The 15,285-nt window shown below is 53.2% G+C and overlaps 6 protein-coding genes across 6 annotated transcripts; 2 read left to right on the top strand and 4 right to left on the bottom strand.

Annotated features, from left to right (window-relative positions):
- Positions 1-39: 39 nt before the first annotated feature.
- On the bottom strand, positions 40-4,276 carry GT037_001631 (fad nad-binding domain-containing protein; the record flags this gene model as incomplete). The annotated part of the gene is made up of 8 exons (XM_038926678.1): positions 40-1,596; positions 1,645-1,973; positions 2,583-2,727; positions 2,776-3,510; positions 3,557-3,616; positions 3,667-3,679; positions 3,728-4,073; positions 4,174-4,276. 8 exons carry the CDS (start codon positions 4,274-4,276, stop codon positions 40-42), a joined length of 3,288 nt encoding a protein of 1,095 aa, XP_038789970.1.
- A 544-nt stretch (positions 4,277-4,820) lies between these two features.
- On the top strand, positions 4,821-6,250 carry GT037_001630 (uncharacterized protein; the record flags this gene model as incomplete). The annotated part of the gene is made up of 2 exons (XM_038926677.1): positions 4,821-5,086; positions 5,140-6,250. 2 exons carry the CDS (start codon positions 4,821-4,823, stop codon positions 6,248-6,250), a joined length of 1,377 nt encoding a protein of 458 aa, XP_038789969.1.
- A 476-nt stretch (positions 6,251-6,726) lies between these two features.
- GT037_001629 (nuclear protein bima) lies at positions 6,727-9,113 on the bottom strand (the record flags this gene model as incomplete). Its single annotated transcript, XM_038926676.1, has 3 exons — positions 6,727-7,083; positions 7,137-8,728; positions 8,780-9,113. The coding sequence occupies 3 exons, from the start codon at positions 9,111-9,113 to the stop codon at positions 6,727-6,729; spliced, it is 2,283 nt and encodes a 760-aa protein (XP_038789968.1).
- Positions 9,114-9,379: 266 nt separating this feature from the next.
- Positions 9,380-9,953, top strand: GT037_001628 (duf-domain-containing protein; the record flags this gene model as incomplete). Its single annotated transcript, XM_038926675.1, has 2 exons — positions 9,380-9,388; positions 9,447-9,953. The coding sequence occupies 2 exons, from the start codon at positions 9,380-9,382 to the stop codon at positions 9,951-9,953; spliced, it is 516 nt and encodes a 171-aa protein (XP_038789967.1).
- Positions 9,954-10,004: 51 nt separating this feature from the next.
- On the bottom strand, positions 10,005-11,443 carry GT037_001627 (uncharacterized protein; the record flags this gene model as incomplete). The annotated part of the gene is made up of 2 exons (XM_038926674.1): positions 10,005-10,568; positions 10,751-11,443. 2 exons carry the CDS (start codon positions 11,441-11,443, stop codon positions 10,005-10,007), a joined length of 1,257 nt encoding a protein of 418 aa, XP_038789966.1.
- Positions 11,444-12,537: 1,094 nt separating this feature from the next.
- On the bottom strand, positions 12,538-14,223 carry GT037_001626 (rna binding protein; the record flags this gene model as incomplete). Its single annotated transcript, XM_038926673.1, has 1 exon — positions 12,538-14,223. One exon carries the CDS (start codon positions 14,221-14,223, stop codon positions 12,538-12,540), a length of 1,686 nt encoding a protein of 561 aa, XP_038789965.1.
- Between the last annotated feature and the right edge of the window lie 1,062 nt (positions 14,224-15,285).

Raw genomic sequence — 15,285 nt, 5'->3', positions numbered from 1 at the left:
AGATACAAACTCAGTTGATCTAAAATATGGGACGAGTATCTATGGCTTCTTTTCTGCACCTGGAACATCCCACCAGCGTTCATGCAAATCTCTAAGATCTACTTCTTGGCCAGGAGCCCTGAGATATGAGGTTAAGTCAGTCGAATCGTCTAGCTCTGCTTCAGTGTAACCATTGCCAAAGTAGGCAAAGCGATTGCCCTTATGTTCACGTTCGAACTCAAAGTCCTCCCAACGTGGCTCACGTCTGGCAATGGTGAAATGCGCAGCTGAACCAGGCCACAAGCCATGGATGCGCTGTCCAGCAACTCCACCGTTGTTCCAAGACGAGCATCTGTCAGTCAAGACTGTAGTTGGGAAGAAAGCATCACTATAATCGACAAAGTCGTCTGTCGCCTCCTTAGATGGCACTATAGACTTGTAACCTTGCGAAGAAACCTTGCGAAAGACTTGCGCGAAGTATGCGAGCGAAGTCTCCACGCCATGCGGTACTGTACCCGAAGGACCAGTAGCGTGCGGTCCAGCTAGGAAGAATAAATTGGGGAAACCAGGCGCAGCCAGACCAAAATATGTATATGGGAATCCCCATTTACCCCCAGGCTTCCAGGCTTCGTGTAGATCTATCCCTCGCGCCTTGATCGAGAATGGTGGAACGAGGTCGGTGTTGGCACCAGTCGCGCAGAATATCGCGTCAAAATCGAATGTCCTGCCATCGACCGTTTCAATGCCTCCAGGTGTAAAACGCTTGATGGATGTCTTGACAAGTTCCACATTGTCTTCAGTGAGAGACTCCAAGTAGCCAGGGCCCGGTGTCAGTCGCCTACAGTGGGGTGCGAAATCTGGTATTAATCCGTCAAGCAATTCGGGCTTCTTCGCTACCCGCTTTTTCATAACTTCAATGAATTGCTCCCGCATGCCTTGGTTCTCAGTCGTCCCACGGATCATGGCTCGAAATCGTCTCCAGTATCTATCTTCCATATCTTTCCGGAAGGCTAAATATGTCTCGGGATCTTCCAAAGCTTTGCGCTGCTCCTCGGTGTATGGCTGAGGTTCAAAAGTTCGCTCGTCGCCTGCCCACGATGTTGCGATCCACGTTGGATTGCGAACGAAGTGAGTGACGTGTTTTGCAACGGGCTGCAGATTCGGCACGACCTGTATACCACTTGCTCCATTTCCGATCACAGCAACTTTCTTATCTGTCGGATCAAACGAGACATCCCAGTTCGATGTGTGCCTCAAATGGCCTTGGTAGTCGTCCAGGCCCGGATAATCGGGCAACTTCCACTGGTTGAATCGGCCAATGGCGGTGATGACGAAATCAAAACTGTGCGTTGATGTAGTCCCATCTTTGAGATTGTGTACTGTCACCCGCCAATTGGAATGCGTATCATCCCATTCTGCTTCGTCAACGCGATGCTGAAGCTTGACGTATCTGTAGACGTCGTGTTTTCTAGCCTGTGCCTGCCAATAGTCGCGAATCTCGGCACCTCGTGCAAAGATTTCGGACCACTGAGTATTGGGTGAGTATGTTGCTTGGTATACATGGGCTGGAATGTCACATCGCACACCAGGATAGACATTTTCAAGCCACGTGCCGCTCTGTATGTCGTTAGTTCACTCATGAGATGAATGTCGCAATACACTTACGACATCGTTGTTTTTCTCGAAAATGGTTAATTCAATACCCGGTACTTTGGCAGGCAAAAGGATGCCAGCATTGAGACCAGATATGCCGGCACCGATGACTGCGACGCTGACCTTCCTTATATTATCGATGCAGCGGGTCGGGTTCAACTTCAACTTCGAAGATGGGTATGGAATTGGCGTGGCAGTCTGAGCTCCAGCCTGTTCGATGCCTCCCGATGGCACGAGGTGTTCCGTAAGCTGTGCTACGCGTCGTGATGGTGTTAATTCCGGCCCAGCAGGGGTTGGTTTGACCGAGTTGGGTAAGACAGGGCTTGGCGCCATCATGTAATCTGCGGGATGTGTTCTTCGCCTCTTCTGTAATGATACTCTCTCACTACACAAAGTCTTCTCCGCATGGCGACTTTAAAGCCCTGATGTAAGCTGTCTCGTTATCGCTAAGTCTCCTGATGACCCCGAAGCCGTAAGACGCCATTAGATCCGCTATCTGTTCCAGTCCCGCAGAGCCGGTCGTGTGGAAGTGTAAGCACGTCTTTTCTCCACTCGTTGTCGGAATCGCGCGGTGTCAATCGCCATGGATGTCGTGATCACTCCCCTGCGTTGACGCTACATCCCGCCCTTGGAATTGGAGTAGCAGCTAAGAAAACCGAGGTAGGTCCAAGACTATACAGCTTCCGCGGCATTTGTTCCCAGCGCAAGACATCTCCCAAGATTATGGGATGTTGTAACACATGTTCCAAAGCCGTCGCGTATATCTGTGGTGTGCATTACTTATTAACGCGAAACTATAGAACTTCTGACAGGCTTCTTCTTTTTCTTGAAACCTTTGCGTGGATACGATGTATAGATGGCATTGGACTTTTACTTTGGAATAATATGGTCTTCAGCATCAACTCCAGCCTTCCAGCGGTACGTCGATGCCACATGCTCCTCGAGCGGACCCTTCTGTCCCTTCTTCGCATAGAAATTTTCCCGATAAGTGCCACCGGGCACAGCGTAATCATCCCAGAATAACCCCCGCTTTTTGAGCTCTGGAAGTAACAACTCAATGACGTCCTTGAAGGACCCTGGGAAGAGAGCGTATGCCTGTGTCCATCAGTGTCAATTATGACATGGGAATCGGACATAACTCACCATGTTAAAACCGTCGATGTCAGCTTCGTCAATCCAAATTTGCAGTCCATCTGCCACCTGCGATGGTGTACCAACAAGAATAGGTCCATTTCCGCCGATGCTCACGTGTTCTGCAACTGTGTGTTTCGTCCATTTGGAGGTTCCAGGGGAAAAGCGAGCATAGCCCTCAACAGTAGACCGCACAGCATTGCTCTCCACGTGTCGCAGTTCCTCGTCGTCTCCATACTTCCCAAGGTCAATCCCAGTCCAACCACAAAATAGTGCCAGCGCACCGTCCAAAGACGCATACTTTCGATAATCTGCAAGCTTGGCCTGGGCCTCTTCTTCGGTGCGACCGATGATAGGAGTTACAAGAGCAAGGAATTTGATGTTCTTTCCATCCCGACCGAATTGTGATGAAGCAATCTGCCGAATTTCTGCGACATTCTTTGCACAGACCTCCGGCGCATGAGCGGAAACAAAGATTGCTTCTGCATTCTGAGCTGCAAAGCTCTTACCTGCTTTCGATGCACCCGCCTGGAGAATCAGAGGTGTGCGTTGTGGGCTAGGTTGGCAAATATGAGGACCGGGCACACTGAAATACTTCCCTTCGTGGTTGATCTCGCGCACTCGATCAGGCACCGTATATACGCCCTTCTTCCGATCCAAAACAACCGCATCGTCTCTCCAGGATGATTCCAGAAGCTTGTACATGACCTTTACGTATTCCTCAGCCTGGGCGTAGCGCTCGTCGTGCTGAGTATTGTCAGCGGCATGTCTCCAATCAAGTTACGGTACTAACCGGTAATTGCTCTCTCATACCCATATTACGTGCGGCGGAGTCAAGATAGCTTGTCACGATCTGTAAGCACTGTCAATTATGAACTCGCCAAGAAAGCAAGTCTTCCTTACATTCCAACCTAGTCTAGACAATGTCAGTTCCTGGAGAGGACCGGAATCGTGGTTGTCTTACCTCCCCTTGGAAAGATGATCGATAGTCGATAGCCTCCGAGCAAGATGGTATGGCTGTTCATATGTTGTCGAAACAGTCACACCGAACCCAATGCTCTTGGTCACTGCAGCCATTGCGCTTACAACAGCCAAAGGCTCGTTGACTGGCCATTGTGCTCCTGATGTTTTTGCAGCATCAAGATTGCCGTTGTAAACATCATATCCACCAAGCACGTCGGCCACAAAGATGCCATGGATCTTGGCTTTCTCGAGCAGCTTCGCAAGCTCTACCCAGTGCTCGACATCGTTGAACTCATGCGAATGATCGTCAGGGTGTCTCCACAAGCCTGGCGACTGATGACCACTACCTATTCGAGTTTACTTATCAGCCAGTGACGAGGTTTAACCAGTTGAACTGCTATTGACACAGGACTATTGGCTTCTTGAGGGGTTGTCACGTGGACTTACACATCTCAACGAAGGCATTGATGATTAGCTTCTTGCCCACACCAATTTTCGGCCTTGCATTTTTCGCATCCCCATTGCCATTTTCTCGAACTCTTTTTGCCATTGTCGCTGTAGATTGTATCTTCGCGTTGTATCGAATGGCGTCGTGCGGAAGAAGTGTCGTGGTTCTGAGAGGCGATGATGTGCTTTGAACGATTTCAAACGTGATCGCTTATCTGCGGGATGTCATCATACCATACCCAAAGTACTATACTCACTACATATTTATCTCCGATGTAGGGCCTTCTGTCTATGCTCCACACGACTACAGTACGCTACGGTATGTTGGGGCGGTGGACCTGGGAACTTGCCGACCACTTGTATTGTGCCATCCGAACCCACAATGGCGACTGGCATTGCTCCGCCTTACACAACAAGCGCGGATTAATGGAGGTTTTCTAGCCCATTTGGAAGATCGACGCGCGTATTCCCGGAAGGTGCAAACCTGGAAATCCGGGAGTTGGAGGTCGGCGAGTTGGAGATTAGAAAGTTGGAGGGAGGAAATCACGTCAAGCATCTGCATCCAAGGCAGCTCTGCTCCGTCTTGCATTCACCTGTCATCAAAACCAAAGTCGTCACCTTTAATCAACTCAAATTACTAAGACACAATGAAGTTGCGGACCAAGCGAGCGTGCAGCACTACAGGAGTGTTTCCAACAGATACCGTATCGAAAAGACGCAAAACACTTGACGACGTCCAACAAAGAGAGGGAGATGATAAGTTGCCTGCAGTACAGTCAGCATTAAAGCTCCATGCGATACGTCAACCATACGATGTCGCTACTGACCACGCTGTTCCGATGATCCAACAAGATTCCGAACTGTTGGTTAAAGTGCAAGCAGTAGGACTTAACCCAATCGACTGGAAGGCGCCGTACGTAGCACAAACCTTGCATCTTATTCCTACTTCCATTGACAAATAACCAGTGACTACAACTTCGGTATCCCTACCTTACCATACATATCCGGCCGCGAATATGCTGGTACAGTAGTCCAAGTCCCTTCCACCTCGTCACCATCTCGCCCTATCAAAGTCGGAGACCTCGTCCTCATCCCCTCAACAGACTACCGCGACCTACGCAAAGCTGCATTTCAAGAATACAGCGTCGCATCCTCTTTCAACACTATCCGTCTTCCTCCAGCCATATCTCTCAACTCAGGCAGTATACTAGGCGTAGCCTTTGTATCCGCCGCTCTCACACTAGGCATATGCATGGGCCTCGACTTTTCCGTTATAGAATCCGGACCTGATCTTCTCAATATTGTACGCAACCTCGATCCCAGTAGTCTTCCAACTGATATACAACAAGAGTGTCTGCACGGCATTAATCTGAAAGAACGTGTTGGGGCTGGAGACTACCTAGTTATCTGGGGCGCAAGCTCAGTCTGTGCGAACATCACGACGCAAATAGCGCGTCTTGCAGGTATCAAGATCATCTCGGTCGTCGATGCAGCGAAACATGGGTCTAGGCTGTCTTTGACCAAAGCCATCGTACCAGATCTAGTTGTCGACTCATACGACCCACAAAGAGCGATTCAAGTCATCAAGGCAAACACTGGCAAAGGAGGCGCACGTTTTGGATTCGATACCATGGGCAAGGACACAGCGAGGCATTTGCTCGACGCTCTTGCAACACCTGCACCACAATCGCCACCATCGTCTCTTGCAGAGGTGGAATCAACAAAGGGTATAAAAGCTTCTGAGCGACGGGATAGCAAACTACCCACCCCTCCATCCACACCCTTTGATGCTTCTTCCGCAGGCCAGAAATCTCATCTCGTGGGTTTGACTGGTCTGCCGAAAGGGGATGCACCAAAAGGAGTCGTGCTGCATAGCGTTCCTATCAAGCTATATCACGAGGTTCCGCAAGTGGGTGAAGCGCTCAGTGCGTGGTGTGAGCGGTTACTAGCCAAGGGCTTGTTGGTACCACCGGATGTTGTGGATACGGTTGATGGGTTGGAAGGCATCAACGCGGGTCTTGATCGAATGAGGAGGAGGGAGGTCAGCGGAGGGCGATTGGTCGCTGTGCTAAAGTGAGAAGAGCAAACGATTGTACGTGAGTACCAGAAAAGACACGAGCGATGAAACAGCATGTAGAGGTAAAAATATCCCAATGCATTTTGATATATAGTACAGTACGCAAATCGTGTTTCGGCTCTAAGAAGGTTAGACGGTGATTACCGAAAACAGCAACGGTCATCCAGGGTATGATCATCGTGGTCGCTTTCGTTCAAAACTACACAAATGCAATCTCCACGCTCACCCAATTAGGCAGCGTTCAAGTCGTCAGTCTCTCCAAAACGCCACCCAAAATGCATAATTTTGCTGTTCGTACCTCCCAATGCGCCCACGATGCAAGAGTCCATGATGATGGGTATAGAAGAAAAAAAGGTACATGTAGAAACCAAAGGGTATGCGCTAAAAGACGAGGATGAGGATGGTGGGCGTCGTAGAGATAAGAGTCATTTCGGGTACAGTTCGTAAAGGGGTTTCGATCCAAGGAGAGAAGGACATTAGTTCTCATCCTCGCTGCTCCAACCACCATCGTCTTCCTGATCGATACTCTCCATGACCTCTTTGATGACTCCGTGACTCTTCGGGTCCAAGTTCATAGCAATCGTAAGGTGCCGGATCGCGCTCGCACGGTCTCGCAGTTTCTTGTAACACCTACCAAGCAGGAAGTGGATGTTCGGGTCGTCTGGTGCAGCATCTTTAAGATAAAGCAGCTCGTGTAGAGCCTCTTGTGGCGCATTCAACTTGAGCAGAACCTGGGATTTGCGGAAACGTGCCATGACGGAACGCGGCTCGATTTTGATTGCGTTTTCGAACTGCAGCAACGCGGGCTCGGTCTTCTTCATGCGATCCAGGACCTGCACAACATTGTTAGTTTCCAATAGAAAAAGAGGTAGAGTAGAAGGCTTACCAATCCTACTCGAACAAGCAGCATGGCGTTGTTCTGATTGATCTCCGCTGCCGCTCGATAGTGCTTCTCAGCCACTTCATACTTGCCCAGACGCTCGTAAACATTCCCCAGACCATACCAGCCATTGTAGTGCCTGTTGTCCGCGCTGATTGCGTTTCGATAGGCCGCCATTGCCTTGTCAAATTCTTCATTCGCAACATGCTCATGACCTTGAAGGGTGAAAGCATAGGCAAACTTTGGATCCAGTTGGGTAGCTCGGGAAAAGCACTTGACAGCCTCGTCATGTTGCCCGTTTATGGAACTCGCGTTGCCCAGTGCACACCAAGCCTGTGGGGAAAGGCGGTCTTGGTCCATCAGCGTGTGCGCAAGATGGCCCAGGGCCACCTCGTCTCTGAGCTGCCAGAGCGTGTTAGAATATACTTCCATGTGCTCTGGAGAGGCTGGAACCATTTCTCGGATCTTTCGAAACGTGCTGGCTGCCTCTGCGTAATGAGTTCGCTCGTAGTGGGCCTTGCCAATGTGCGCCAGGACCCAAGGCGTCTCCCGTTGTGGTTTGGGCACGACTCCAAAGGCTTCCAGTGCCTTTGTTGCGTCATAGCGACTAAGATGGCGGTAGCCAGAACCTATCTTGAGGAGGAGATCAAGCAGCCAGATCAAGGCGTCCCGTTCCCGCTCCTTATCGCGAGAAGTGTCTATGGGCGGAGCGGCCATCTTGGGCGGCGGCGCAACAGCTGTTTCGATCATACTTGTCGGCCTGCTCTGCGGCTTTGAGGGCTCGGAAGTATCGACCTGCGGTTTCCTGTTGCCACTAACAACCCTGCCTACAGTCGAGCCAGTCGTTGAGCGGGGCTTAGGAGCCGCTGCTCTGGCTTTCCGTAACTCACGTCGCTCTTTCGACTCCATTTCCCTGGTTTCTCTGCTTGATGTAGTTCCTGGCCGGGTGGGCCGAATCTGAGTAATGGAGTTCAACAGCCGTACACTGCGTCGTGGGGGCGCTGCCGTCGGATCGAACAGTTGTGACTGAGATTGAGATTGCGGGTGGGATTGTGATGGTGGTTGTGGGTGGGATTGCGATTGCGATTGCGGCTGCGGTTGCTGCAGAGAATGTCCAGACACGGTTCTCTTATGGCCGTTCTGGTACACAGGCCGCGGGATATCCGTTTGGTCGACCTCGGGGTTCGTCTTGGTGCGGGCTCTCGACGTGACGGGGCGTGACTGAACTGGACCGCCAGCCTCTCCCATGATAGCAGGATCATCGCGGATGTTCTGGCCGTTGCCAAAGGGGTTTTCGGAATCTTGGTAGGAGTTTTGCTGTGCGCTGCGGCCGTTCAACCTGGACTGGAAGGTGTTTGAGGCAGAAACGGGGGGAAGCATATCGGGCGTGATCTTGAAAACGTTGTGGGGGCGGACGACGGCGCCAATATCGCAGAGGCCGGTAAAGGCGTCCCACATGAAAGAGTTGATCTTGAGCGCGTCGACAAAATAATCAATGGCCTTTTTGGAGTCGCCGTGTGCTGCGTACAGCTTGCCCAGCATGCAGTAACAAGCGGCGGCGTCGGGCACATGTCGTCTCGATGTCTCGGAATGCTTGTCTGGGCTGTTGTTAGTGAAGGGCACTGGCGACGACTACGGTAACTCCTTACTCCAGTGGTTGCGTCCTGCCCACAGGCCGCGCACCTTGTCCAAGGCTTGGGCTCCCTGCTCATAGCGACCGAGGGCAAGACAGGCTTGGGCGAAGATGTAGGCGCATCCCAGATGTTGTGTATGGGCATTCTTTGACCGCGCATCGTCCAAGGCCTGCTTGTATCGTCCCAGACGGAGGTTACAAAGGGCAAGTAGGTGGGCGGCGTCTGGGCTGCGGGGATCGAGGGCGTGCAGGCGGCCGGCAAGGAACAGAGCGTTTTCAGTGAAGCCGTTGTCCAGGTGGTAGTGTACGAGCTGGCGCAGTTGGGCATTGACGCCTGGGGGTGCTGACATGCTTGCTTGACGACGGCGACGACAGAAAACGGATCCTCAATACGGTGCGCTCATAGTCCATGCGGCGTTGGCTATGGCGGCTGGGGCTGGGGTTGTGATGGTGTTGCGGGCAGGCGAGGGCAACGCGGTCAAGGTTGTTGGTTTACGCGCTATCGACGCCAAGCAATGCAGCAAAACAATGCTCCACCTACGTCTTTTGTACACATCTGCAGCCAGCCAGCTAGCCCAGCCCCGACAGCCAGCCATCCATCGATCCCACCTTCACCATGGCAAAGGTTCGTAGTCCCGCCTACCCGCCATCTGCATGCACCACTCACTGACGATTCCTCTTAGAAAGCTACCAAGACGTTGGCCGCCTCCAACACCAAGCGCCTCAACCAAACCCTTTACACAACGCTTGCCGTCCACGGCCTCTGGTGGCTCCTGCGTGCGCTGATTTTCCGTGCCTCTCTATCACGTAAATCGCTGCTCGTCTATGTTCTCCTCTCGGCTCCCCAGCTCCTCATCGAGCTCTACTTCGAGCGACTCTCCCGCCCCACCCTTACTGCCGATGGCGGCGTGCAGCGAGCTGGCGAGGACCTCGATGCAAAGGGCTTGACCGAGTACATGTGGGATGTTGTTTACTGGACCTATGGCTGCATCACCATGTCGGCTATTCTTGGCGACTACGCCTGGTGGTTGTGGGCAGTCATCCCCGCCTACAGCGGCTATGCCGCTTGGGGCATGTACACTGGCATGAGGGGTGGATATCAGGACGCAGCTGGTGTACCCCAACCACAAGCAAGCAAGAGGCAGGCCAAGATGGAGAAGCGTGGTGGACAGAAGATGCAATACCGCTGAAGAATTGGCTTCGTTAGGCATGTATTATACATCATTACACATAAAACTACACTATGCCTCGACCCGCGTGGGAATCTTGGGAATGCCTCGCTTGCGGTCCTGGTGCGGCACACCATACCGCCATCCAGCTGCAGCCGCTCCTCTTCCGTCTCTGCCGGCAGCCTCTACGCTGACGTCCTTGAAGACGAAATCCCACCTCCGCTGAGGCACCACTTTCATGGCCCTAAGCTCTTCTTCCTTTCGCTTCTCTTCCTTCTTCTTCTTTTCCTGTTCTAATTCAAAGCGCTGCTCTGCGAGCTTTCTGCGCTTTTCTAGTGAAAGCCCCATCTCAGCTTCGCGTTCTGCCTGCACAAGTTCCGGGTGTGGAATGCGAGCATCGGCAGGCAAGAGCGTGTTGTCAAAAGCCTTACCAGCATCTTCTCGAGTGAAGCGCCGTGACTCGGCAACAGGCACGAACAGCTGCTGACGTGTTGCGGGATGTACCGCCAGGTCATTGATGGGCTCGTGGACAATCGGCCGTACGTTTCTGTTCTGAGGGAGGGAGGGGTCGATGTGGGGGGTTGTTGGAAGCATGGAGAGCACTGCCTTGGAGTAGGGAAGTGCAAGTGTTTTGCCCTGAACATGTGTTAGCGCTTGTATAACAGTGCTTTCTCGATATTTGAGTGAACAAGTCAACGACGTTCAGCAAGAGCATGACTTAAGTTTTGTAACCATGTGGATGTCTTAAAGACTAATCGATTTTTTAAGAAGCTCATCATGTCGTGTTGTGTGGGATAGATGCAAGAGAGAAAACATACCTGGGCAACCCACTCCTTCTCCATTTGCTTCAATCGCACCACCGCGCCGACACGCTCGTTGCTGACGCCGAACTCGACACTGGCAAGGGATACTGTGGCGCCGTCTTTCTTAACTCTCCGCCAAATAGCTTCCCTCAGGTCTTCGCTTAGCACTGGCTGGCTGCGGAAGTACTGATTGAGCGGGAAAGGCCGTAAGTCTTCTGCCGTTTCAGGCGGAAGCTTACTGTCGTCTTCCTTTGGACTTGGCTTCTTGTTTTCCTTTTGTTCAGCTGCACCAGACTGTATTGCTGCTTCGAGATCGTCCAAGTTCTCCTGTCCTGCAGGAGTCGCCTCTGTGGTCCCTTCTGCCTTGGCTTCTATGCCGGCTTGCTCTGGCTTTGTCGAGGCCGCAGCCTTTGCGCCCCCGTCCCTTTTCCACCCAGGGCCAGCACGCACTAGATTGCCATACTTGTCGTAAGCTCCTAGGTAGTTTGTCGAGTCTGGTATAGGCTCCTTGAGGTTCCGACCAGGCCCATTGAGCCACTCATAGAACTTCCGCCGCCGCAATGTTATTTGTGGGCATGGTGTCTGTGAGAATTGCCGCGAATGCCGTGAAGAACTCGAGACGGGTTGTGGCCGTGTAGCGAAGCACTGAGTGACTTGTGATGGAGCGGCAGGTGTAGAAAAGTTTGAACACCGTAACCGAGGGGGCATGTTGAAAATGTGAGGGGCTACCGCATTGGCGCCGGGTATCAAAGATGAAAAGAAAGGGAAGGGAAGAGGGGGCGTGGACACGTGAGTGAGTCTAGACGGAGGAAGTAGTAGAGTTGAGTGAGGAAGAATGGGGACCGCGCAGGAAATTCTTAGTGAGGCGCGATGGCAGTTAGCGCCTTGGCACACATGAAGACCACGAACATCACCTAGACAGGATGCCTTTTTGGTATCACTGTTCAGTGGTCGAATGCTGGAGAATACTCAATGGGTAATTAGGGTTGACTTTTACCAATGCTATTGGAAGGCCACACACTTAACGCCATATCTTGCGCCGAAAAATGGTATTCAAAACTATGAGGCCGTTACATAAATGCCCAGGCAGACGCAAAAATATCAAGCAACAAAGCCACGATTATCATGGAATATGCCGTCAAGACCGAATAATGCATACTCCAGTATGCATCAAGTCCCAACTATAACAGAATGTAAGCTCAAAAAGAACATGCGGCGAGCCGCCATAGAAGGTTCCCTCTACTAACAACCTTGACCCATCAGCTAGCCATGCAACGCATTCTGAAGGTCCACAATCGTAGTCCTGCGTCTTGCATGAACATCTCAAGGCACGTGGTAAGACGAGTAAGTTCTCAAAACTTTCGCCATACACCACGGTATGAATAGTTCCCAAATGTTCCAAATAAAGAAGCGGTAAAGGTCGGCGCACAGCCAAAGCAAATGCGTACGATGGTAACGATGAGACACTCCATTCTCCAGACTCCGGTGTAATGATCAAACAAGCAAATCGCACAAGGGGGAATCATCGCTGTATGCTGCAAAGAGAGCCACGCCCACTGGGCATGAAAGCCCTAATCACCCCACGCCAGTACCCATGCCCTTGCGTTAATGAAGCCAAATACAACCCAAACGACTCAACACCTCGCCATGATTGAAAAGACAGGATATAGTGGCAACAACAAATGAAGGCCGGATATGCAAACGCTCCGTGATGAGCACCCCCAACTCCTCAATCATTACTCATAATGGCATAACAGATATAGGTTGGTGTCTCGCGCGCTCAATCATGGAGGTGGGTGTCTCTAGCGCCCCATCATATAGGTAGAATAGCCCGAGAAGCCGTTCCCAGCACCACTGGATGCGAGTGGCTGGCGCATAGCACCGGCCATGTCGTTATGGCTCATCCCGAAGCCACCGTTAGAATACATGCCAAACCCAGAACTATTGTTGGTGTGCACAGGAGTCGATAGGCCTGGAGGAACGGACAATCCTGGTGGTGGTCCAGTGGCCGTAGAGAAGCCTGGGGGACCTGCGGCACTACTACCGAAACCCGAGAGGGGGGTGGATGGGGCGATGGCAGATTGCGGGCCCATTGCTGAGTTCTGGCCACTGCGAACACCCAAGGGGTTCTTAGAGAAGCTCAAGCGAATGCCTCCCTTGACGCTGTTGTGAAGCATATACCCATAAAGCTCGTTGAGAGCCTTGGTAGCAAATGAAGTGTCCTCAAACTCGACAAAGCACATGGGACCGTTTTGCTTGGTACGGAAACAAAGTCGCTTGTACCCGCGCTGCTTGGAAAAGACAGCCTTGAGTTCGTCTTCGGACGTGTCCATGGGGAGATTGCCCACATAGAGGGTGTTGCATGGGGGGTTCTGATCAGCAGGATTCACTGGAGGATATGTTGGCCGCGCAAAGTGCTGCGTGTATTGCTGGTAGCCAGTATTGGGACCACTGCTCAAGGCGGATGGAATGCTGTGTGGTGACAAGGCTGATAAGGCCGGACCAGGCGACTGCATATTGGATCCGGAGCGTGGAGAAGCAAAGTTAGATAGAGGTGGGGATGTGGCATTGGGCACTCCGTTTGTGTTCAAGGAAAGAGATCCGAAGCGCTGAATAGGAATGGAAGGGGTGTGAGGGTTCGTTGCGCGACGCTGCATGCCGGAGTGCATTGGCGGACCGCCCGTGGCGTATCCAATTGACTCGTTGAGCAAGCCGTCGTCGTCGTCAGCGTCTTCATTGATTACTGACTTGCCCAGATTGCGGCTCGTGAATGAGGTGTTGACGGGGGATGTCGGCGAGAAAAGGTTGTTGACCGGGAACTCTCCGTTGCCAAGACCTGGGGTCCCGTTGGGTGGGGACATGTTCTCCATGTTTTGGAAGGTACCGTTGTATCGCGATGATTGCCGGGCGTTGGTTGTAGCGCCGGTCATGATGCCGTTGCCTGTCGCTTGCCGCGCAGGTGTGCTGTCAACTGTGTTGCGGCGCGAGCCGATTGCGCCAGGCGAAGCGTCCTGAGTCAACTCGACGACCAGCGTCGCGTCATTGGTGGCATTGCGCTTTCCGTCGAGGAGCTGACGCGCTTCTTTGGCGCCTTCGAGCGTCTGGAAGTGCGCAATGGCAGAGGCGAATCCCTTGTCGTCGGCATTCCTGGGTGGTGGGAGGATTTCGCAGTCGATGAGGTCTTTTGCGAATAGCAGAATGTTGCGCACGGCATCGCGATCGCTGCTGCTCGGAAGCCTGCGCAATAGAATAGAGTAACGCGCGTTGTTTGTGGGGCCCTTCTCGAGAGGCCTGCGCTCTCCGACGGCGCCCGGCATGGCGTACATGGATGGTGCGAATACGTCGGCCGTCATGGTGTTGTGCGATGCAAACGGCTTTGGCGGCGACGACGACGTGGAGCTGCTGTGAGAGCCGTGGGAGCCGTGGGGGAATGGGCTGTTGGACAAGTTCGAGGGGCTTGTGCTGCTGGGACTCGGGCGGGCGGCCATGTCGGCCTTTGTCTACCAGGCGTTGCGGCGGGCGTGTGGCAGAGACAAAGGACGCGGCAGCGACGGCAGCCTGGACGCGGGCGGCGCAAGAGAATTGCGCGTCGGCAGGTGTGAAGATGGCGGTGGTGATGGTGAAGGTAGCGAGGGTAATAGCGAAGGCGGCAGCAGGACCAGGGCAGATGGACGGGCGTCGACAGCAGTGTTGATGGCAGGCCGCAGCGGTCGAGGGCGTGGGCGTGGGCGGGCGGCGGGCGGCGGGCCTGGGCAATGCGCGCTGTCGAGGCTCTGGCACTGGGCCAATGGGCTTGAGGCAGGAACCGCAGCCAAATCTGGGTGCAATTGTGGCAGAAGCGAGCCTGGGAGACTACAGTAGCGGGCGATCTAGTATTTGCAAGCAGAGAGGGTGGGCATTAGGCAGACGCAGGCGATGATGGGGCGGCAGTGGGAGGGGAGGAGAAGCGGCAGAAGGGCGAGTGAAACCCCCCCGGCATAGCGTTGACGGGGCGCGACTGCCTCTAGGACGACGACTCTGATGATGAGCCCAGGGAAGGCGCGTCGGAGCTAATTTGATTACTGTGCGAGTCCTGGATTCGCCCGTCACACAGGTACCCCATTCCAACCACTCGACGCCGCGCTGCGCTACCCACAGCACTCGATTCCCATGGCAGCACGGCTGTCGTTGGGCTGCTTGCAGTCTCGTTGGCCCCTCGCGTCTTAGCGGCCGCGAGTATAACCAGGGCTGAGTTTAGCCTCTCCTCCTCCTCATCATCGCCGTGCGTTGGGCCCTATGGGAGAGATCGGCCCCAAGATGCAGCGCTTGATCCACGGAACTACGGTTCATGGACGGGCCCCTATCTGCGGGCCAACAACCTTGGAACGCTGACACTGCTCCGACTGTGTGCTGAGCGCGTGAGCCCAACGCTATCCGACCCTCGACATCTGTCCACGGTGCTTATCCGTGCCATCTGCTACATCAGGCAGAGACGCGCTGTCGGCTTTCTCTGCCAATCACCGTCTCTGAATCTACACTCGGCATGCCGGTGCACATCTCGATCAAAAGCA

Source organism: Alternaria burnsii (assembly GCF_013036055.1).
Source record: "Alternaria burnsii strain CBS107.38 chromosome Unknown 750, whole genome shotgun sequence".
Classification (NCBI taxonomy): Eukaryota; Fungi; Ascomycota; class Dothideomycetes; order Pleosporales; family Pleosporaceae; genus Alternaria; species Alternaria burnsii.
Note: the sequence above shows the minus strand (reverse complement) of the source record. Positions and strands in the feature narration are given on the sequence as shown.